We start from the raw sequence: 24,347 nt of genomic DNA on the forward strand, positions 1-24,347 counted from the left end.
CTAAGGTCAGTCATCCATCGTTTGTAACTAACTCCTTTTATTTAATGAAATAATGGCATTATCAGTGTTTCTTTTTTCTTTTTCTAAAGTCTCAAAAAATACATTTGACTTTTTAATTATAGTGAGGTTTCTTGACACTTTCAAGCATGACATAAACAGATATTGCCACAATATCCTGACAGAGGTCCTCTTAGATATACTAACCTAATCTGCAATCTGGAATCTTTCATTAAAAAAAGGGTCAGTCTACCTCAGATTTGGAACATCTAGGCAACAAGCTTAGGAATGGTAGGATTTTGGTCCACAGATTACTGGGATAGCAAGTGAATGCAAAGTTTCCTACACAAGACTTGGCTCAAGAGGATCAGACCTAATGTATGGGGTATCAATATGCCTGAAAATAGCAGGACACATGTTGCACATTTTATTCATGACAGTACTATCAAAATGTAGTATACATTACAATCTTCATATACTGAAAGGACAAAATTTAGAAGTTGCATAAAACAAGAGACATCAGTATGCTGTAAACGTTGTAAGATCTATGTTGCAAGATTGATATGGAGTATCCACATGCACAAAAAAATGTGGCATATTGCAAACACAGATCAAAACTTAGACAAATGTAACAAGGCTGTCCAAGGAGGGAATGCATGCATACCAAAGATGATTTACTTTACATGAATGTTAGGAGTTTTACCAAAGCCCCTTGGTAGATACTTCATGTGCCTTCTATTACCATTGGCTGTTTTGTTGAAGGTTTGTGGTTGTAAGGACTAATATCCAGTATCAAGACTCTAGTCTAGGTAATATTCAGGAGTATAGGTCCATGATGTTTTATCATGGTACAATGTACTCAATCACAGTTCATTTTCAATGTTGCTTACATACTCAACAGGCTGTTGGTTGTGAATGCTAAAAAGAGGATTTAGTTGCATATAGAATCCCTCCCTGTTAGGTGCAGTAGGATGAACTGAAGTTTCATCCCCACGTTGACTAGCAAATATCCGTTCTGTAAAGTTCTGTTTAGTAGGCATATCTCCTTTCAATGTTTGCAACACAAGCTTCATGGAAGGGCGGCACTCTGGAGTAGCATCAATGCAAGCAATAGCCACTTCCATAAGACGCAACACTTTTTCCTGCATATCTTGAGTCTTTAGAACAGGATCCACCATGTCCCATGCAGGAAATGGCTGGCGCAATGCTTCATCTATCCTTGGACCCCACATCATTAGACATTCTGCAGGCTTCTTCCTTGTAAGTAGCTCCAACATAACCATACCATAGCTATATACTTCTGCTTTTGCTGTTACCATTGAACCAGCTATGCACTCTGATTAGCAAGTAAGAGCGTAAGAGATAGTCCCATTATGATCATCTCTTTCTTATTAGCTGTATACTGAATCAATGAATGACATTAGTAAGTTTGTCCACTCTACAGCTACACACCCATATATAGGCAGTCCTAGCACTGTTGTTCATTTGCCAAGTGGCCCTCATCCCACTAGGAACAGTTCCCACGCTTCAGTATCCTTACTAACATGCTTATGCACGAACGAGAATCAGGAGCTGTCCATTTTATCTCAGATTTGGTCATCTGTACAATTGCCTTTCTTGCTCATCGTGAGGATGCCTTGTATTTGAATGTGACACAGCTCTGTTTGTGTATGCACGTGTGTGGGGTGGGGGTGTGTGTGAGAAAGAGTGCATGCACATGAACCACACACCAAATTACAGCTGTTTGACACTGTAGTAACACCAACACTTATCTCTATGGAAGTTCAGATTTGGAGCCTAGCCTCTACCATATAAGAAGAGAGCCACTACCATAGTAAGATAGACCTAAGAGAGATTTCTATAATAGCTAGCAGCCAATGGAAAGAGCTTTGACCGTGAGGACAACACATATGATTCACAAGTTATCCACACCACATGCTGTGATTTGACCAAAAATAGGAGCTACACCACTGATCAGTGGTTATAGAAGCCCTTTTCTAGGCAGTGACTTCTATCCAAAGATTATGGGAGCTTCCACAACACAGATACTCATGCCCTGCACTCAAGTTGTCACAACTACAGGAAAACGACTTGTATCCTTTTTCATGAATTTGAATATTCAGTTGCTTATTGAATTTGTTTTCCTTTGCAATTAAAATACACTTGAAAAGTACAACAGAGCTGGCCACTAATGAGTGGTCAAACAGAGTTTGTGAAAGACATAATGGGCAGGTGCGTACCTCTCTCCCCGTCGTGTTCGCTGCGCTCCAACCCCCCATTATTGCGCCAGCTCCCCCGCCTCTGTCCCGCTACTCCCCCGTCCGCCTCCACCCCTGATTGACCCCTCCCCCCTGCTCGACACCCCCTGTGTGACCCTACTCGTCGCCGCCTCTGCTCGACGCCCCACAGCGCTGCCCTGCCCCTGCTTGACGCCTCGCATAGCGCCGCCCTGCCCCTGCTCGATGCCTCCGCCCCCACATAATTGGAGACATTTGCACTTCATAATAAATTTCTGAGACATCCAGTCACCTTACTTTTCCCCGGAGTGGCGGTAGAGTACCGCCAATTAGTGGAGGACTTTGGATGACTCTTCGGCACAGTTCTTCCTACCTCCTTCGCAGATGCAATGACAGTTGCAGAAGTTCCAAAGGTACGAGTAGCCGTAAAAGGCACAAAGAGAATACCAAAGTTCCTGGAGATAGAGGCAGGAGATTACTCCTTTAGGCAACAAGTCATTGTGACTGGGCAACCAGGGCAATGCTTTCGCTGCCATAACTTTGGGTATTATGCAGTAGATTGCACGCGCTTCGGAGCTAAGGCAGCTCCGTCGACAGGCCCGCAAGTGGACGTTGACGGCTTCACATAGGTCCGGAGATGACAAAGAGAGAGACGGCAAGGGGCCGCAGTCAGCTCCTCAAACACAGTCTCGACACAGCAGGGAGCAAGAGGGCAAGCAACACCACCTCAGCAGAGCACTCTCTAGCCCCCTGCCCACCCCACCCGGCAGGACTGCAGTCCCCCACAGCGCGCCACAAACTACCTCACCTGTGATCCCACAGCCCCCACACCCACACCCACCTCCACCTCCTAAGCTCGCCCCACTGACCCTGGCCCACAGCCCTCCCCTTCCAAGGCCACCAGCGCCCCCTCCCCCCCCCCCCCCCCCCCCACCACCCCACACACACATCCGTCACTTACCTCCGACCATCCCACTATCCCCCGATCCTCTTCCCCCCCACCACCTCCCTTGCTGAGCACCCCCCCTAATCCGTACCCGGTTTAGGTGATCCCCCCTAGACCCACCCCCCCCCCTTCCACAAGAGGTGATGAGTCACATACGCCTACATCCTCCTCGCACCAGCAGTTTTCCCCCTCCCACAGCCACCAGCTCATCTGCACCTGTAGCCCGTCACACCTTCCCGAGACAGGCATAGTTGTTGCCACAAGAGTTTTTCCGCAATGGCCCATGGTCCTACCTGAGAGTTGCGGCGCACGGAGAGTTCCCACTACCTCTAGAGGTGGGAATCTTCGTGGTTCGGAAGTCAAGGAGGGGCAAGGTCCATCTACTAGCACCACCGGATGGGCCAAACTATGCTTTTTTCCTTCAGTCTTCTCATTCAGGGGATTGGACGGCGACACAGATAGAGGAGGAGTTGAAGAGTTAGGTGGCGGACCACATCTCCCAGTGGATGGGAGAAGGACTAACACTATTTACACACCAGTGGCCTCATTGCATGATGGACATTAACTGGTGGGCTAGTGCCAAGGTCCCAAACTTGAGGATTATCTTTCGAGCCCCTCCACAGTGGAGTGCTCCGAGGAATGTGATTGAGTGGCCCCTGGCACAGGTGGCCCGTTTCTACCAGTGTATAAAGTCACGACTCTCAACATGGTTGATAGATGCATTGATAGTACCACCTGGAGCATCTATCACCCCTATGGTCTGACCGAGGGCCACCATGGGGGACTAGAATTCACCATCCAAACTCGCCGCAAAGCGTACCTACATGCCCCATAGTTTTTCCTCCTCATCAGCAAGCTCCATACTGAACAAATGCATGTTTCGTTAGTCGCACGTTTCCCCATGAGCTTACACCTTGCATCCTGGAATGTGAATAGTCTCCACTATAGTGGGGCATGTGGTTCCAGGAAGTTGATTGTTCGGCACGAACTGCAGCCTGCCCTTGCCGAACGGATCGACATCTTACTACTACAGGAGCACAAGCTCACTCCCATCCAGGCCCAGCGGGTAGGGAAGGTACTCCCGAGTAGCTCGCACACTTAGTGGGAGCATGCCATAGGTGCCCACGGTAGGAGTGGAGGCGTATGCACCTCTATTGGCCAGAGTCTTACCGCCTCGTATGCACCTTTATTGGCCCGAGTCTTACCACCTGTGTACGAGACCACGGGACGATAGTGGCAAGGAGGATTCTATGGATCAGATTGGATATTGGGGACTCGTGCCTTGGAGTCCTCAATGTCTATGCCCCTACATAGGTTAGGACACGCAGTACGTTTTGGAACGAGATCGCGGATGGACTCCCAGAGGTGGAGTCCTGAATCATTGGAGGAGACTTCAACAACCTGGAGGCTTTGGAGGATCAGCAGGGCAGAGGCAGAAACTACCAGGGCATGGCTGGGGAGGAGTGAAAGGCATGGGAGGTCTTTCTACTGGTAGTAGAAGCACGCGATGCCTAGAGAGACCATGCCTTCCACAGGAGGGAGAGATCGTTGGACTTCTCTTGAGGATATGGCGGCTAGATGGAGTCTTGCTGGAGTAGTTGGACAGGTTTTATGTGGAAGAGTGGGGAGGCTCTTGTGGAGGCCAGATTGGCAAGCACCACGTTATCCGATCATTGCCCAGTCCTGCTGACACTAGATCCCCCAGCATCTACCCTAGACACATGATCCTGTCGGATCCTTGAATCGATCTATAGAAGGGAGAAGGTCACGAGACAGATAGAGAAGATTTGGACCAAGGAGTGGGGCAGGAGGGACCGGATCACATAGGAGGTTGTTGAGGTCCTAGCCGAGTCAAGTAGAATCTACCAAGAGGCATCCATATAGGCCAAACAACAGAGCTGAGAGGAGGAGAGAGCACTCTAGCGGGACCTTACAGCCACGCAGAGATTATTATAGGAGACACCAAGGGACCCCACCCTCCACACACAGAAGGTGCGCACGAGAGTAGCCATTACTAGTCTAGAGGATAGGCGCTCAAAGTTCTCTTTCTACACCTCAGCAGCTTTCTAGGTGCGGAAGGGGGACATGATGTGCCAGGAGTTTTTTCAAGTGCACTAGCCTTGCACCTTAGAAGGGCAGATACACAGCCTTCGAGATCAATATGGGAGGACTCATTCTAGCCCAGACGAGGTGATGGAGATTGCCATCGACTACTACAGATGCCTTTTCCAGTAGGAGACAACCTTAGCTAGAGGACAACGATGTAGGCAACAGGTCTGGGATCACATTCCGTCCCTCGTCACAGAGGAGATGGGACATTCCCTCCTAGCCCCCTTCACAAAGAAGAAACTAGAGAAGGCTTTCCATAGACAAGACGGGCAGAAACGCCCAAGAGAGGATGGCCTCTCTAAGGCCTTCTTCACTACCTACTGGGAAGTGGTGAAGGACCCCCTACTGATGGCCTTCTTGGAGATTTTTACTTCAGGACATATGCCAAGGAGCCTTTCGACAAGCCTTATCAGTCTTCTCTCCAAAGGGGGAGACCGGTTGGAGCTTTCCCAATGGAGACCGATCACCCTATTGTCAGTGGCCTACAAGGTATTGGCAAAGATGATTGGTAGGCGACTACGCACTGTGCTTCCAGATATCATCCATGACACATAGATAGGCTTTGTCCAAGATAGGAGCATCCTCGACAATGTATTCACCTTCTTTGAGGCGACAAAGTGGGCTCAGCACAGTGGGCAAAAACTAGTCGTACTACTCTTGGACTTCGAGAAAGCTTATGACAGGGTGGACTGGGATTTTCTAGAGGGCACCATGGTGAGGTTGGGTTTCCCCCAGGCTTGGTTTTGCGGGGTGTCCGCACTTTATAGATTGGCCACCACCAGGGTTCTCATAGGTGGTAGGCAAAGGGAGGAGTTTCGGCTAGAGAGATCAGTCCGACAGGACTGCCCCCTAGCCCCGTACCTATTTCTACTCTTTGTAGAGGCGATGTCTCACTTCCTCAAGTCACGTGTGAGCGGATTACGCGGACTCCGACTTCCACTGAGAGAGGAGACTGAGTTGTTAGACTCAGAGTATGCAGATAATACAGCACTCTACATAGAGGACGATGAGTTGATGTTGGAGAGAGTGAGGATGGCTCTTGAGGTGTTCTATTTTGCAGCGGGAGTGAAAATCAACTGGCGAAAGTCAGTAGGTTTCCTCACAGACCCGGACTCTAGCACGGAGTGGGGCGTCCACCTGGGATTTAGATGGGTGAGAAGAGGGCAAACCGTTCGGTACCTAGGGTTCCAGGTGGGACTCGACATCACTCCCGCCTAGCAATTTCTTCCAGTCCTCTATTCTATTCGAAGGAAGATGACCTATTGGAGCATGGCTCGCCTCTCACTAGCCGACTGAGCCCTAGTGGTTAACCAGGTCCTCCTAGCAACGGCTTGGTACATCGCCTCGTGTTGGTTCTTCTCCTTATCCTACATAGTGCAGCTTCGCCACCTAGTACGGAACTTTCTTTGGTCCGGGTCTGACGGCTCCAGGGATTCCAAAAACAAGGTGGCGTGGGAGACCATCATACGGCACTGGTCAGAGGGAGGGCTTGGAATCATAGACCCAGAGTATCAGAGTATGGCCCTCTTGGGCAAGCTAATGGTCCACGGCCTCACACCGAGTGGACAGACCTGGAAGGTCCTATTGTAGGAGGGTCTCCAGGACTGTAGACCGAGGCTTGGCGGTGAGTGCAGGCCATCCCTGAGATGGATCTTCACGTCAGCCCAAATCAATGCCCCCCAGATCACCTTTCCTACGCAGCTTGCTCCCGTGTGGCAGGGCCTCCGTAAGACCCTAATCCAGAGCCCCCCGGCTGCCAAGAGGAGATAGACCATCAACCAGTGATCTGGAACCCCCAGGTCAGGGATCGGGAAGGGGCATAAATTGATGAGCACCCCCACATCCAGTGGGCTAGTTGGGAGGCTGGCCCAGCTCGTACCATCAGGACATGGCAGGAGGTGTACAGGATGGTGGACGAGGAGGTGCTGCAGTGAGTATCAGACTACCAGAGAGGAGTGGAGTTGAGGAGAAGGGAGATAGACACACCAATACCTCAAGAGTAGCTTGCTCCCCCGATACAAGAGCCGATAGAGCCCGGGGAGGTATGGGCCGCTAGATTTTCACTAGCAGGCATCCCCCGATAGGTAGCAGGTAGACTGGGAGGTGCTCCACTTGGGACCTTCTTCACCGTACAAGAGGGGGGGTGTTTGGCTCTTGACAAAGAGCAGCAGGATGAGGGGATAGCTGTCCTTTAATGGAAGAGGATCGGAGTGATTGGCCTTCAGGGGAAGACATAGCAACTAGACCCTTTTGTCTTTTGGCAGGAGCTCAGGGAGTGGCGCCTGTGGATCTGGGAGGGTAGGCCACTTGATGAGCTAGAGTGGGATCCAAGAGAGTGGCTATGACTACTGCGATCGCCAAGGAGCCATCGAGGTTTCTAGAGTACATCGCCAGGATTGGCAAACACATACTGATACAAGAGAATATGGACTGGGCGTTGTCACGTAGCAGGCACTCGGTGGAGCACAGCATCACGGAGCCTTTCCGACGGACCTTCTTGCGTCGCGATATCGTATTTTTTATGGCTGGTGGTACATGGGGGCTTGACGGTGGGAAGCTGGCTTGCCCAGATGCAAGAGGGAGGTTATAAGCACTGCATATAACAACCTCTGGAAACCCCAAAGCACTGCCTTTGGTCGTGTGAGGCAGCGCAGCTCGTGTGGAGAAAAGCATGCCGGATCCTTCACCGTATAGCACCCAGCCTTGGATGTATCTCATAGGGAGCTTTCTGCTGGCGTGCGGTAAGCCAAGGCCGTCACCTTTTGTACGAGGCCGGGATGTAGGACACGATATTCATTATCGAGGCAAGGTCGTGCGCAGTGGTCGGTTTAGAGACTCTACCCATCCGCCAGGTACTTGAGCCCACAGTAGACCACTCTGAGGTATGGGAGATCATAGAGAGTCTTACTGGTTGGCATATCTGGAAGGCACGGTGTTAGGCGGCTTTCGGCGGAGAGAGACTTTCAATACAGGCGACCTTAGTAAAGCTCTGGACCTCCATCATCCACTCCCTCCGCGGCCGATGGGATTAGGTGCAGGGCGAGTCCAGGGCTCGTCAGGAGCTCCGATGTCATTTCATGCGCACTTGGGTCGGCCAGGACGTGTTTTACGTGATGCAGGCAAGTAGCCCCAAATGGCGATACACCCCCCCCCCCTCCATGGCTTCTTGCCCCCATCCCCCCCAGACCGCCTTGAGAGGCTTGTATACATGATGTATTTGTGACTTTCATCAGTTCTAGCTAGTCTGTTGAGCATGAACACTCCGTTGTAATCAGTTTTTTTTTAGTAATATAATCAACCACATTTTACTTGGAAAAAAATAATGGGCAGGTATAGGGCAGTATGGCCTACCTCCAAGCTGGTGCTAGAGGCTAACATTACCAAGTTTATGGCTAGCCCAACAGGTAAGATACTATGGAAATGCAAGAGTAGTAAGAATTTTGTCAAGAAGAATCCCTCCCACATACTCCGAGTTGCAGAGTGCTGGAAGAAATGGCACCCACATTCTAAGAAAAAGACCTGGGTCCACCATGTCCTAAGAACAAGGCGGACCACATCCGCCAAGAGGCTAAATTTTTTCCTCTAGAAGGTTATAATGAACAAGCTCCCCACAAGAGAGAGGCTGAGTAAATCCATGGATGTCTCGCCACTCTGTAGATTGAGCAAGCATGCGAAAGAGACAGTAAGGCACCTTTTTTGGGAATGCATGGAGATACGAGGAGCTTGGAGACAACTACAGACTTGGATTAGGAGAGCAAGCTTTGCCGAGAAAAGTGACATTAAGATGGTGCCGTTTGGTGACCAGGGCAACAAAGATGACCAGACGATGAAAATGTGGACTGTAGCTAGAGCGGTGACTCTCCAAGCGAGATGGAGAATGAAAAATGAGAAAGTCTTTGATAGAAATAGGAAAACTTTAGGCCCTAATGTACAATGGGCTAGACTTAAGCGAGAAGTCTTGGTAGCGCTTAAAGGTTGCCAGGCCACAAATAAGGTTTTTAGAGTATTCTATAGAGCCTTGTTAAGGACGTAGGACTGCGTCTTGAAACTGGCCTAACTATAGAAAAACTTGTATCAAGATTCTAGGATTGTTTCCATAATACGCGGAAAGAGCTTTCACATATGTATATTTGGATGGTCCCTATGTTTCAAGGGATCCCTAAAATTAAGGGGCCTCACCTAAAAATTCTAATTCTAAAAATCAAAATGAGGTTCTAAAAATATAAGTCTATGCCTTAAAAGGTTTTTCTAAATCCAATCCTTTTTGTTTGTCACGAGAATGTGTTTTATCTATGGAACTCTCTTTTGGCAGCTCCTATTTAAAGAAATACTCAAAATTGAAGATAAACACAAATGTATGACAAAACAGAAAGCGATAACAATAGAACTCACATGTGAAGGGTAGCTCAAAGATAATGAAGATGAAAGAATGAAGAATGAATAATACAATGCTCAATGCTGTAAACACACTATACAAAGTGAATCAAAACCTCGAACTCCCGTGTCTCTAAAAAGACCAGGGAAAAAGTGATCTGGCGAGTGTGTCATGCTCTGAACGGATCCTAGATCGCAGCAAGCAGCCTCCAAACAGCGATTGGCTTCTGTAAAGAGCAGTGCAAGCTGCATTGTCACAAAAGCGTAGGGCTGTGACTGAAAATGACTGATCTGATGAAGACAAAAGCACTCGGACAGCAGTCATCAGCTTCACAGCAGAGCATGATTAGGGTGCATCAGCAACCAGCAAACACAAGGCTGACACCTAGTGAAGGCTGCAATGATCATGTGTCAGCTGTATGACAGCGCCAAACTGCAAAATGTAGCCTAGGCTGATGTCACCTGGCTGTAGGCTGCTGGCTGGAAATGGCTAAGCTGCAGCAAACACAGCAATGGAGAAGGCTGATGCAGGTGCCTCACTGATGAAAAGCGGCACGAACTGAGAGGTATCTGCCTAAGGAGGGGTGTAGACAGCACTACACAAGACTCCAACAATTTGCAAGACAAGGTTAGGGCTAAGTGGTGGACAGCCTTCTATTTGGTAGATAAGGATCCCCACAAAATTAGGGTTGTGGCTTATGGGATGTAGACACTTTGGTAATCTCTTGAAAACATTGGTTAATTTGAGTTTTGGGACTGTTAAGTTTGTAATTTCGTTTTTATCTCAATACCCCTCTCAAGCCAATTACTGGAACCCAAGAGGGATTGCAAAACATAGCTCAACTCCCCAAGGCATCCCACCCAAAGCAGCCAAGGCATTGGACAAAGGGTACATCTCATCTACCTAGTGGCCTAGCAAGGCTACGGAGACAATTATAATCCTACCCCGAGACCCCAAGGGACCAAACGAAGGGTGCTCATCAACTGTCCAGTGGCCTACCAAGACTTGCAAAGGCAATGAAACTGCTTTGAACTTTTTGTTCTTTTTTAAAGTATCCATGCCCCTGAGGGGAGAATAATAGATGGTCAAATCCAACATCACAAAACAAAAAGCTATCCCAACAACTTATGGGTGTCGATGATAAAGATGATGGAAAAATATGGAGGTGTATGTGTTGAGCTAAGACTATTGTTGGCATCCAATTTTAGCCTTCAGCCCACATCCATTAGTTGTTCAATCCTTGCCAAGTACAGTCGTGTTCACTCCAACCCAAAACTCGAACCCCAGAGGGACTGCAAAGCATAGCTCAACCCATAATACCCTGAGGCATCCCACTCCAAAGCAGCCAAGGTATTGGACAAGGACTCACTTCAAAGAGGCCAAGGTATCGAACAAAGGGTAAACGTCAACTACCCAAAGACAATGTAATCTTACCTCAAAAGCCCAAAGGGTCACTCCAAAGAGGCCAAGGCATTGGACAAAGTGTGCTCTCATCCATTGCCCAATGGCCTATTAGGGCACAAAGGCAATGAAATCGCTTTGAACTTTTCTTTTCTAAAAAGTATTTATGCCCATGGAGGCAGAATAATGGATAGTCAGATCAAACATCGCGAAACAAAGACCTATCCAACAACGCATGGATGCCACTAATGAGTAAAATATGAAGGTATATATGTTGAGCTAAAATAGTTATTGGCACTCGATTTTCAGTCTTCAGCCCATATCCATCAGCTATCCAATCCTTGCTGACTACAACCACGTCCACTCCAGCCCCTAGCGCATTTCCAACCGTTGGCCTATTGCCAAGAGGTATCAAGCAGCTCACATTCATTAGTTGTCCAATCCTTGCCTGTGTTTTGAAGAAAAACCCTAACATAGAAACACAAATAACACCGTACGACAAAGCACAGACTGATAGAAGAACACAGTTAGGGTTAGGGTATCTCAAAGACAATGAACACAGAGAATGAATGAAATGATATGACTATTGAATATACAATGCTCATGCAACAAACACACTATGTAGTGAATGAATATTGTACCTCGAACTCCTATATCTCAAGGATCAGGGCAGGGGTAATGAGCTAGAGAGTGTGTCATACTCCGAACGGATCCCAAATCGCAACAAGACAGTGTATGCACAACATAAAGTAAATTCTTACTCATGTCTCTATCATGAGAAAAAGGTTGTCTTTTTGCTTACCAAACTGACATGTCACATACTTTATGAAATTTTGCAACTCAAAAAGTAGGCAACACTGTAACCAACCCTTTGGACTATGTTCATTTCAACCTTTGCACGTTTGTATGTCCAATATTTTTGTGCCATATTTTAATGTTTGCAACTACTTGTTTGCCTTTTAGAATACATAGTACGGGATGTCGAACACCAGCAAATGCAACCAAGGAAGGCTACATCTGATGCAGATGGCAAATCAAGAGAGAGAAACACCAAAAACGTAAGTGAGGAGAGAGAAAGACTAAAAACGTAGATTGCAAGAGAGAAAATAACAAATGCATGTTGCAAGAGAGAAAAATACTAAAAACACAAAAAAAACCAACAATAGCAGCAATCAACATGCTGAAATCAACTCCGAACAGTGTATGGTAGGCTGAAAACAGGTGTCAAACTATTGTAAATAGCAATGGCCAGCTTGGACCACGATGTCCTCCACGTCCCGGTTATGAGCAACAAGCTGAAATACGTGAAATCTACAAAAACGAGATTAAGACTGAAGGGAGGGCAACATACCTATTTATAGAAAGTTTGGGCCCTCCCAAGTAGATTTGTGCATATGGGATACAAGCACTCTCTAGGAACGCATTTCTTTTTAAATAAACAAGGTTTCTTCCTTAATTAAGCATGTTTTGGGGCTCTTTAAGTGAAGCTAATGCATTTTTAACTCAACACCCCCTCTCAGGCCCAACAATAGTGCCACGAGAAGTAAGCCAACCAAGCCTTTTTTTTAAACTTTATCTTTTACTCCAAGGTATCCCACCCCAAAGCAGCCAGAGCATCGGACAAAGGGTGCATGGCAGTTGCTCAATGGCCTACTAAGACCATAGTTGTTAGGTACGAAAAGTACGGTATAGTATGGTACGATAAAATACGGTACTAAATGGTACCTTAAGATTTTATAAGGTACGGTACGATATTAGTACGAAAAAAAATTAACTTCATTTTTTAAAAAACTATAAATAATAGAACACATGTTTAAAGTGAAACTAGCAGTGCCATTACAAAATATGTTGAATACATGTGGTAAAAAGCCCTCGCAATCAAATGCAAGCAACAAACATGCGGGCAACGATACAGTGTATTGGATACATCATACAATCATCAATGAGTAAAACTAGATACAATCATCAGTGATAGTACTAAGTAGATACAAAAAGGTGAGACTCGAGAGAGCTAAGGCCTAGAGGCTAGGATGACTCATGAGGCATCACTATCATCAGCATCATCATCATCATCATCATCTGAGTGCTCATCAAGAGAGTTTGAAGATGACTCCTCGCCATCGAATGATGAGGCACTCTCATACTCATCCTTACTGATAAGGTTACCATCATCATCAAATGATGGCTCCCTAGGTAATGACGGTCTAACTGTAGGCAAGGGGGGAATGTCATCATCAGGAACTGGACGAGAGCTACTAGAGCTCCGCCTCATATATGTCTGCAAACCACCTGAACCACCCCTCGTCGATCTCGGAGTGTGTCGAATGACCATGCCCTTGTTGGCAACTCGAACTCCTCGCCCACGAGCACGCTGACTACGAGTGTCACGGGTGTCTGCTGCTATGAGCTCTCTATAGAGCTCTACAAAGATCTGCTCCTCCTCATCGACCTCCTGATATACACTCGCAAGAGTGTCGCCCCTCAACTTGAATGTATCAACATTCACCTACACAATGCACATAAGATAATAGATTATAAATACTAAATTGTTGAGTATAATACTATAAACTAACAAGTTGAAACCAACAAATTTAAAAATTAAAATTGACTTATCATTTTATGGTTAGGTGTTTACCTGCTTTGGACTACCCATACTCATCATGGCCTTCATCATGCGCAAGTTAGTGCGGCAATACACTAGCCGCTCTAACCGTCGTGTGCTAAGACGATTGCGAATCTTCCTGTGAATGAGAGAATAGGCACTCCAGTTTCTCTCACATGCACCCGAAGAGCAATCCTGCGCAAGGACTCTCATGGCCAGGGGCTGAAGAGTCTCCAGCGCATTTCCAAAAATTTGCCACCAAAATAGAGGCTTTACAAGTGACTCCCTTCTCCAACAAGTGGGAGAAGAAAATGCCACATGTCCTCTCTGATCTGCATAGCATTCAAGCTCCTCTACGACTCTGTTGTGGTCATCTATGGGGACCACACAAGTCAAATATGCAAGCTGATCTGACCGGAGCTCTCTGTCATCCATGATCGCCGGCGACTTGTAGACCGAATGCACCAATGCTGCAAAACCATGGATGGGCCTATGCATTCATGCCCATCTCCTCTCTGCTATCTCTATGATGTATGCACGCTGAGAATCTATGATCATCGTGCAAGCCTGTACCTCCACCAATGCCGCTCTGAAAAAGTGAACGAGAAGGCCCATGGTGAACCCCTCGCAATCAGTCATGCGCAACACCCTATAAAAGGGAGTCACGGCAATCACAATGGCACGGACTTTCTGCCAAAATTGCTCATCAAGGCACAGCCGCTGCATGGCTTTCGCCTCCTCTGTCTCATGCTCATCCCACTCATTCCATAGAGTTAACACCACTGTTTGGCGTAGGGCGGACCGCACCTCATAAAGCCACTCCAACAATAACCACATATAAGCAAACCGAGTTGAAGAAGACTTCTTCAACTCAAGTTTGCTATGCTCGCGATACATCGCAAGCACCTTTACCTTCACCATGAAGAAGGTGACAACAGATGTAGCCTTGTGTACCACCCTTTTCACCCATTTTAGCTTCCCGATGTCCTCCGTGAGCAAGTCCAAACAATGACTTGCACATGGAGTCCACACGATCGAAGGAAACTCGGCCTCAAGCAAACGGCCCATGCTCCGACAATTGGATGCATTGTCAGTCACAACTTGCACCACATTCAACGGGCCCATCTACAAGCACATCATACATGGCACAAATTATAAAAGCTTCGAAGAGAGATGAATCATGAATCATGACTTGAAAATTCTAATTATGATTCATGAATAATGAAAGCAACTTTAAAAAGACAATGTGTACCTCAATGATGGCAACTTTAAAAAGACAATGTGTACCTCAATGAAAGCAACTTTAAAAAGACAATGTGTACCTCAATGATTCATGAATAATGAAAGCAACTTTAAGAAGACAATGATGGCTTGCTGAATGTGGTGGTAGATGAATGGGCCGGTCGTTTTTCTTCCCCTCTTTCCGGTGTCTACAGCCCGCAAAAAATATGTACCAAGTGGACATGAAACGAGTATATTGATGATACCCCGTTTCTTACGGTCACTCCATCCATCGGTGAGAATGGAGCAACCATATTTTGTCCATGCGGCCCGAATAAGATCAAGGGCTTTATCAATCCTCTCCTTCTCTTCATCAATCTTCTTCGTCCTCATATCATTGTATAAGACGCCACTCCATCCTTCACATGGGCCCACATTGGTGATGGTTCTCACCATTTTCTTCCATTGCTCATGCTTTAGGATGTTGAATGCAAGATTGCACTCAATCACCGTGCGTGCAATCTCAACATCGGCTTGCCATTGCCTTTCTTTAAGAAAGACAACCAATCCACGTGCATGATCGGGAGCTTGAGAGAGAGAGGATTGTCTCTCCGGTACTGCATGAGCCTCTAACCTTTGCCTTTTGCCAATGCCGGAGCCCGAAGCGGATGTGGAGTCGGCACCACCAATGGTGGAGGCCTCACCCACATCGGTCGAAGATAGGCCTACATTTGAGGCTTCCTCATGAGTAGGCATAGGTGTAGATGCCGCCGCCGCCGATCCGCCACCTCCTCCACTAGTGGATCCCCCTCTCATCTTGGCGAGAATCTCGTCCGCAATGTGTTGAGGGATCGACTTGCACGAAGCGACTTGCCCTCCCGTCTTGAAAAGATGTTGGAGAAGCTGGATTGCACCACTTGTGTAGCTCTTCCTGCAATACTTGCATATCAAATTGTGGGATTTGGATTTCTTTGTGTCTCTCTCCACATGGATGGCGTGCAAGTTGAAGGCCTCATGCTTCTCGCGTGTCATGGTACCGAGGCGAGGCCGGAGGTCCGATAAAGAGGAGAGAGTCGAGACTTGTCACTCCGATCGGCCGTGATACTTGAAGAAGGAGGGGATGGGGGGAAGAGGAGAGAGTGAGATGATACTTGAGCCTTGAAGAGGGAGGGGATCAGGGAAACTTGGAAAGTTGGAAGAAGAAAGAACTTTGAAAAGGGAGAGGATGGGAGGAAGACTCAAGAGAAGAGGGGAAGAGGAGAGAGGAAGAGGGAGCTTGGAGGAGATGGGAGCTTGATGCAGCCTTGGAGTCTTGGAGACAAGAGGGAGGGCTGAGGAGAGAGTCGAGACTTGCAAGAGTGTGTAACGTGTCATGTATGTGTGTTGCAAATGATTAATTGTGCCCAGTTTGTGCCTTTTTCCCCAGCCCGTTTCGCGCGGAAACTCCCTGGATAGCTCATTTTGTCCCGCAGGATATGTGGCCAAAACATGCTTAAAATATCGTACGAAACAGTACAGATATGTACCCTATAGTTCTTATGGTACGAACCTGTCCGTTCGACGTACGAGTGCAACCCTGACTAAGACTACAGAGGCGATGGTTATTTTACCAAGGGATCCCAAGTGATCATCCTAGAGAAGCTAGGGCATCGGACAAAGGATGCACGTCAACTGCCCAATGGCCTACCAAGTCTTGCAAAGGCAAATGGGATCAGCTATGGACTTTTTTCTTTTTTCTTTTTTCTTTTTTTTAAAGGGCTTTGTAGTTTCGATAGATTTAACATTAAGTGAGGGTTTCAAATCATTTTTTGTCCTATTGAGTATGTGTCCCAAATGGGAGAGTGATAAGAGATGGTCAGATCCAAGACCTTCACAAAACAAGCATACTATCCCTACCATTATTGGGTGTCGGTGAAAAAGAAAATGGCTAAGATGTAGGTGACACAAATATAGCAAAGATGTGAAGCAAGCAAGACAAGCAAAGCAAGCAAGCTAGGGAGAACTACCTTGGAGACTACCATACGCAACTCCAAAATACCAAAAAGGGATAAATGTGCACAAATGCATGTTTACATAGACAGAATGTCAATGCATGGGGTAATGTAAGATATCATGCTCATATAAAATGCAATACAATAGTGCCATTTGGACAGTGCCCTTGCTGGGGAATTATTCACTTGTCAAAATGCCCTTTTACAATCATGTCATTCTAACAGTGCGGATGAAGTTACAAATGTCCATAAGTACAATACAAAAGAATAAATGAATGAATGTCTAAAAACTATAAACATCATCAGTGTCACTATCAAGAGAAATAGTTGTCTCCCTTTCAAATTGGAAGGAAAAGCCAAAGAGAAGCACCCTCTCCCCATCCATCTGAAGTAGGAGAGGGTATACCAAAGCCGATCCTAGGTAAAAGGTACTGAGAACCGGCCAGTTGACCGCTTTGGTCAAAATGTCTACAAAATTGACTAATGAAAGCACAAACTCTAGGCGGATAGTACCTAGCTCAACCTGCTCTCTAGAGAAGTGAAAGTGGACTCTCGTCGCATCCGTAGTGTGATAATCGGATTGCCCGTAAGGGCAATGGCACTTTGATTGTTGCAGTAGACAATGGTGGGAGAGTCACAAGGAAAGTGAAACGCCGTCAGTAAGCTCCTTAGATAGATGGCCTTGATGGTGCCATCAAAGAGAGCCCTATACTCAGCCTCGGCCATGGAAGCCGCCACCATCTCTTGCTTACGGCTGGACCAAGAAATGGCCAAGGTGAAGAGTTAGTCACCATGGGAATGCTGAGTGTCAGAATCTTTTGTCCAATTAGAATCAGTGTACCCCTGCAAACATAAACCAGAACCATAAGTAAGACTATAAAAATAAGTACACCGTAAATAACGCCACACATAAAGACATGCAATCCAATGTGACATCCTAGGTGCTGTGAAATACAAACTAAGAATGCTAACTAAGTAAGCTAAGTTTAGCCTAGTATGAATTAGCCAAAGAAGTTTCTCTATTTTATCGTTAGGCATGTGTGTGTATGTACAACACCCGAAGACTCTGAAGTGAGACATGATAGACCGAGAGCCAAAGAATGCCTCCTATGGGGTCTTCTAAGGAAGAGCCATAGTCAAGGACCAATTGAGGATGTACACTGTAGTGTTAGCAGCCTCAACCCAAGGGGCTCAGGAAGCTGTGCTACAAACAGCATAGAGCATGTCATTTTCATGATTGTCCAGTTCCGATGCTCCATGACTCCATTTTGAGAGGGAGAGTTAGTAGAGGTGACCTCGCAAGAGATGCCATGCTACTATAGAAACTTGAAAAACTCATGGGAGATTAACTCACCACCGCTATCACTCCTCATGCAACCAACACAACGACCCGTTTGGTTATGAACCAACAACACCCAAGCAAAGAAATATGTGAAAACATGACTCATGCTTGAGGAAGTACAACCACATGTATCTTGAATGATCATCCACTATCAAAAAGAAATACAGTGCACCGTTCAAGGCAGCAATGGATGTGGACCCACAAAGATTAATGTGAATCAATCTAAGAGACATCTCAACTCTACGTGTAGACTACTAAGGAAATGGGATACGGTGTTGCTTCCTTAGCTAACATACTCTACAAACATCTCGAGCTAGCTTCAGGCGAGGAAGGCCCTCAACCATCTCACGGTGAAACAACTCATAAAGAGAGTCATAGCCAAGATGCCCTAAGCAAAAATGAGAAAAATGCTCATTGTTTGTAGGCTCCCAAGATATGGCTAATGCTTGGTTATCCACTCAGTAAGAAAATGAATCATAAGGTATAGGCCATTAGGCTATCTTTCACCGCGAGCAATCACTAAACCAATATAAGAGTCAAGGACCTCGACTGTGGTCCCTATAAAGAAAAATGCTCGTCCCAAACGGCAAAGCTACGAACAGATAATAAGTTCAACCCAAGTTGAGGGACATGGTATACATTGTCTAGCGAAGCTAGATCCGTACCCTTATCAATGGCAAAACTGATGCGACCTAACCTGGATTTTGACCGAGGAGTTATTTCCTATGCAGACCTGCCCAATTGCAAAGGCTCGGGTATGAAAGATATCCTCTATAGGAGTCAATGTGATGTGTAGCTCCACTGTCCACAATCCAAATAGGTGTAGATGTGCTCGGCTGTGACAAGTGGGCCTCTATGGTAACCTCATCGAGAGGCAACTCACAGATGTGGACGAGAATGTCAACTGAGATGGCTGACCGATGGCAGTGTGAGTCTGACCTTTCTACTGCCCCTTGCCATCACCCTATCTCCCCTGATGGGGGTTTCTCAACTGAGGGGTGGGGGTTTATGGCTTGGGTTATGGCACTGTGTCTCTTACCTTTGATCAACACTCGTCGTCAAAATGGCCAGTCTTTTGATAATGTTGGTAATACCTATTCTTCTTAGGTACATTCTACCATCCGGTTTGAGTTGAGACATGGAGTTTTCTTGTGATTCCCTTGCTTGATTTTGATTTTAATTTTGATTTGGTTTACCCTTCCCTTGCTGCCCCTTCTGAGAATGAGCAATAAGAGCCACCTCTAAGGAATTATTCATATGAAATCGATCTAAAACCATACATAACATAATAGCTGACATTCAAATTCATAGAATGTGGATAAATTGAACAAAGAAACCACTTGCTGCACAAAATTGAAGAATTTATGTTGCAGCTTGTTAAGAAACAATGTGACCTGATTATCAGTGTTGTGGAGAATTTGACAAGGAGACGCCAATACTCATCCAATTTGACTTTCAAGTCATCCCAGTCAAAGATTTTAAAGTTCTAAAGCTCATGGTCAAAGATTTATTCAACGGGTCCTATCTCGAACCGCAATCAAGTGTGCCCATCGCTATGATGCTAAGTCAAAATGCTGAAGCTAAAAATGAAACTCAAGCAACAAGCTCTACATCAGCTCAACAATAGCAGAGGCTTTCTCTCAGAGAACTCGGCTCTGATACCATGTGAAGAAATACCCTAACATAGAAACACAAATAACACCATAGGACAAAGCACAAATTGATAGAAGAACACAGTTAGGGCTAGGGTAACTCAGAGACAATGAGCACAGAGAATGAATGAAATGGTATGACTATTGAATATACAATGCTCATGCGAATAAACACATTATGTAGTGAATGAATATTGTACCTCGAACACCTGTATCTCAAGGATCAAGGCAGGGATAATGAGCTAGAGTGTGTGTCATACTCCAAACGGCTCCCAAGTCGCAGCAAGGAAACCTCCGGATGTCGAGCACTACCAAACGCAGCCAAGAAAGACTGTATCTGATGCAGACGGCAATGCTAGAGAGAGAGAGTAAAAACGCAGGTGAGGAGAGAGAAATACTAAAAATGCAAACTACAAGAGAGAGAAAACAACAAACGCAAGCTGTAGGAGAGAGAGACTAAAAACGCAAGAAAAACTAGCAACAACAGTCAGCATGGTGGAATCAGCTCCAAACAGTGTGTGATAGGCTAGAAACAGGCGTCAAACTGCTATAGAAAGCAAACTTGTTACCCAACAGGTAGTGTCTCCAAAGCTTTAGAGCATGGATGACAGCTAGTAATTCCAGATCATGCATATGGCTAGCTTGGACCACGATGTCCTCTGCATTCAAGGTGTGGACAGTAAGCTGAAATACTAGAAATATGCAAAAACGAGATTAAGGCTAAATGGAGGACAGCATACCTATTTATAGAAAGTTTGGACCCTCTCAAGTGGGTTTGTGCTTATGGGATACAAACACTCTCTAAGAACGCATTTCTTTTTAAATTATTAAGGTTCCTTCCTTAATTAAGCATGTTTTGAGAGTGTTTAAGTGAAGCTAATGCATTTTTAGCTCAATACCTAGCGCCCAGTTTCTAGTTGCTAGCCTGCTACCAATTGGTGTTAGATAGTTGCGTTTTCAACCTGCAAGTCATGTCTAGCTGCCAACATCGTCATTCCATCTATGTTGCTTGATTCCCGAGTTTTCAGGCTATGTAGGTCGCCTACATCAGCACACCCTCTCCCACTTGTCACCGAGCTGTTCTTAGCCTCATGTGATCATTTTCTAGTACTTTTTGGGAGGTACATCATTCAGCCTAATCCCACCTCGAGATTGTTGCATTTTGGTTAGCAGCCACTGCCCTTTTATTTTCAGTATTATCACAACTCCAACCGACGGTTACAGCACTCTGGATCCGTCTCCAATGGGCGTTATACTCCGACTATTTTCATCACTTTGCCTTTGAGCATCTTGTACACTCTTTTCATCATTTACAACATTCATTCACTCAGAGTTCTCTTTCTTTTCTATTTGTGTTTTTGCATTTTCGTGTTATTGTTTTAGTTATTGTGTTTTAGTCATGTTCATACATTCTGTGTTTTCTCAATGCAAACCCTAGCATATCTTCACATGGTATCAAAGTTGGTACAAGAGTATCATGTGGTTATCATGAAGCCTTGGTTTGGTGTGAGATACACGAACAACATGAAGCCTTGGTTTTGTGCAAGATACACGAACAACATGTAACCAATTCGTAATGTCTTCAACTCCTCAAGATCCTACCATGTCTTATCAAGCTTCTCCATCATTGCAAGCCTTGAGGAGGCATTATGGACTTGACACGAAAAAAAGACGCTTCACCTCCTCCTTAGCCACATACTCATTTCATGGCAAACGATGAGCTCCAAGAATACTTGTATCAGGTATCGCAACTACCACTCTACAACTCCTGAAAACCTTGCTCCTAATACATATCTAGATCAATTGGTTAGGCTGGCCACATTTTTTATTAGTGAGAACATACAACATTTGGGACAATCGCTGATCCATCTTCATCACCACCAAGCATAGTGTCAGATTCATATAACCCTTTTGAGTTGTATGAATCAAAATCCTCCCCTCTTTTTTCTTTTGGTATGCAAGATCTAAATTAAGACAAGTTTGAGTATATAAATCTTCATCGAGGAGGCTCTTGAAGCAACCGTACTTCCATAGGTATATTTGACACATCTATTTCATTTGAGCATCAAGTTGGTAGCAACTATTCTCAAAACCCTCCCATCCCTCTATCTTTTGATCAAAACATAGATTTTCTTTCACCTGCTTTCAATAACTAAGGATTACACTCCAAAACTGCATCCGATACACTAGAATTTGAATCATTTGTTTCAATTCCTAGCACTTTTTATTCTTCTACACCACATGTTAGCTATCCACAAGTGAATGCCACTTTGCACCTTGGTACATCCTCAATAGGAATGCCACCTTTTAACATTGTGCCTTGTACACACCCACAAGTGAGCACATATATCTATCCTGGGATGGCTATGATGGGTACCCCCTCACTTTCATTGGACACTCACCACCCCATCTATTGGTCTCTCAAATGCAAGGATTTCCATCCTCGGCCTACAGTGCACTGTCACTTGCTCCATCGATTACTTCCATGCAAGAACTTCCATCCTCTACCTACCATGTTCCTATTCCTCCTCCTTGGGCTACACATGCAACTACCATGCCATCCCCAATCAGCCCATATTCACTTTTGGATCCATGTGCACTTAACCCAAATGCATGTGGTGGACACCTTCGCATCAATTCCCAAGTGTACTCCATCCCCCCACTCTACCCATCGTATTCCTCCTCCAACACTACCACTCTTGTTGCTACGGCCAAGAATGTTGTTACAGATAAGACTCATTTTAATGGGTCAAATTTTATCATTGGTCCAACTTAATGTAACAATGTTTGAATCTCAAGGTCTTTGAGACCTAGTAGTTGGTTTAGAGCCTATGTTGGACCTTGATTGGCCCACCCTAACCACATTTGTCAATAGAGAGCTTGCAATGCTACGACAAATGTCGAGTTAATGAAGGGGTTACTTCTTGAGTTCCATTCCCAGTTACAATATTTTCCCCTAACATCTGATCATTGGATCCATCTCCTTGACTACTATGCGGCAAGAGATCAAACCCAACGCATCAATCTTGATTATGAGCTATAGGAGTGTTCTATTAAGAAAGGGGATGATCTAAAAGTCAAGTTAGTTGAATGTAGACGGTTACTCGCTAAGTTCGCCGCCCACTCTAACTACATTTGTCAATAGAGAGCTTGCAATGCTACAACAAATGTCAAGTTAATGAAGGGGTTACTTCTTGAGTTCATTCCCAATTACAATACCTTCCCCTAGCATCCGATCATTGGATCCATCTCCTTGACTACTATGCGGCAAGAGATCAAACCCAATGCATAAATCTCGATTATGAGCTGTAGGAGTTTTCTATTAAGAAAGGGGATGATCTAAAAGTCAAGTTACATGGCTGGAGTCTTGATCTGGTTTGTAGCGTGTCTTGTGTGATTCATTCTCTGTTTTCTGATTAGTAGTGCTGAATATAGTGTATCTATACTTTCATATGGTTAGTTCTAAGTTTCTATGATTTTTGGGTGTGAGATTAGGTATTTGCTTCATAAAGTATTCTCTATTCTTTTATGTATTCTGCATAGAAAGGGCAGCAACACTTTGGCGATCCTGCCATTGCCTTCTTGGAACCTCTGTGTCAAAACATTATTCAAAATGATGAAGGTTAAGCCCAGATGTTCGAAGTTGCTGCATGAAGCAACAGTTTTCTGCGTGAAGCAGAAGTTTTCTGCATAAAGAAGAAGAACCAGAATCAAGACAATTCAACTCTTTTTATGTGCTTTTCTATTTCTGGATACTGAACCATAGTCGAAATACTTTTCTTTGATGATATATATCTGAAAATCTAGTTGCTTCTTGGGGCAGTGGTATATTGCTTCAAGCAGCATGATGCAGATTAAAGGTTTAACTTTGCATTTCCGCATATATGTCAGAGAATTACCCATACCGATAAAATGTTATTCTAACCTGAAGCAAATCCAGAGAATTACGGGAGTTATTGGCAGGACAACAAAGGGAGTTATTGCAGAATGACAGCCGGGAAGCAAGAGGAATTGACACCCTGGATGGGGAGGAGTTTCCATCTTTTGGAGAGGAGTTTTGGGATGTTGGTACCTCTGCTGGTACCGCTACTGTGTATCATTCCCCTGCGTCGTCCACGGAATCTCCCTCAAGCTCTCTTGATGAAGCAAAAGGAGTACCTAACTTGCAAGATCTTTCAACTCCTCCGGATAGTGCAGCACAGCGATTACAGCATTTGGTGTTAGGAAGTGCGGTCCTGTTGAGGAGACAAGTGGGTACTGCCAAGAAGTCTTTAACTTTTGATCCCTTGCCCCCATTAAAGAAGAAGAAGTTCCGAACTATGAATCCCAATCCACCACTTAACCCTAAGGTTAGGGCATCTAAATTCTTAGGGAAGAAGAAAGAAGACCCGGATTGTCATGTTGCTCAGTTTGAGACAAGGTGGGTGGCCAGTGGCTTCAACAATATGTTTGGGGATCAAGTCAAATTACAGCA

General features: G+C 45.5%; 1 protein-coding gene and 1 pseudogene across 2 annotated transcripts in view; both read right to left on the minus strand.

Moving 5' to 3' along the window:
- Nucleotides 1-529: 529 nt before the first annotated feature.
- LOC148011036 (uncharacterized) overlaps nt 530-24,347 on the minus strand; it is a 129,039-nt gene continuing 105,221 nt past the window's right edge. Inside the window, exon 2 of one of the 2 annotated variants that reach the window (XM_087672162.1) lies at nt 530-1,333. In XM_087672162.1, coding sequence (XP_087528288.1) covers nt 861-1,333 — 473 coding nt within the window. In that variant the 3' untranslated portion in view covers nt 530-860. The remainder of the gene's footprint in view (nt 1,334-24,347) is intronic. The other variant, XM_087672163.1, reaches the window with a different exon arrangement.
- Nucleotides 13,075-15,359, minus strand: LOC148011037 (uncharacterized; annotated as a pseudogene).

This window comes from Lygodium microphyllum, chromosome 29 (assembly GCF_053477565.2).
Source record: "Lygodium microphyllum isolate KBCC chromosome 29, Lygodium_microphyllum_v1.1.10, whole genome shotgun sequence".
NCBI lineage: Eukaryota > Viridiplantae > Streptophyta > Polypodiopsida > Schizaeales > Lygodiaceae > Lygodium > Lygodium microphyllum.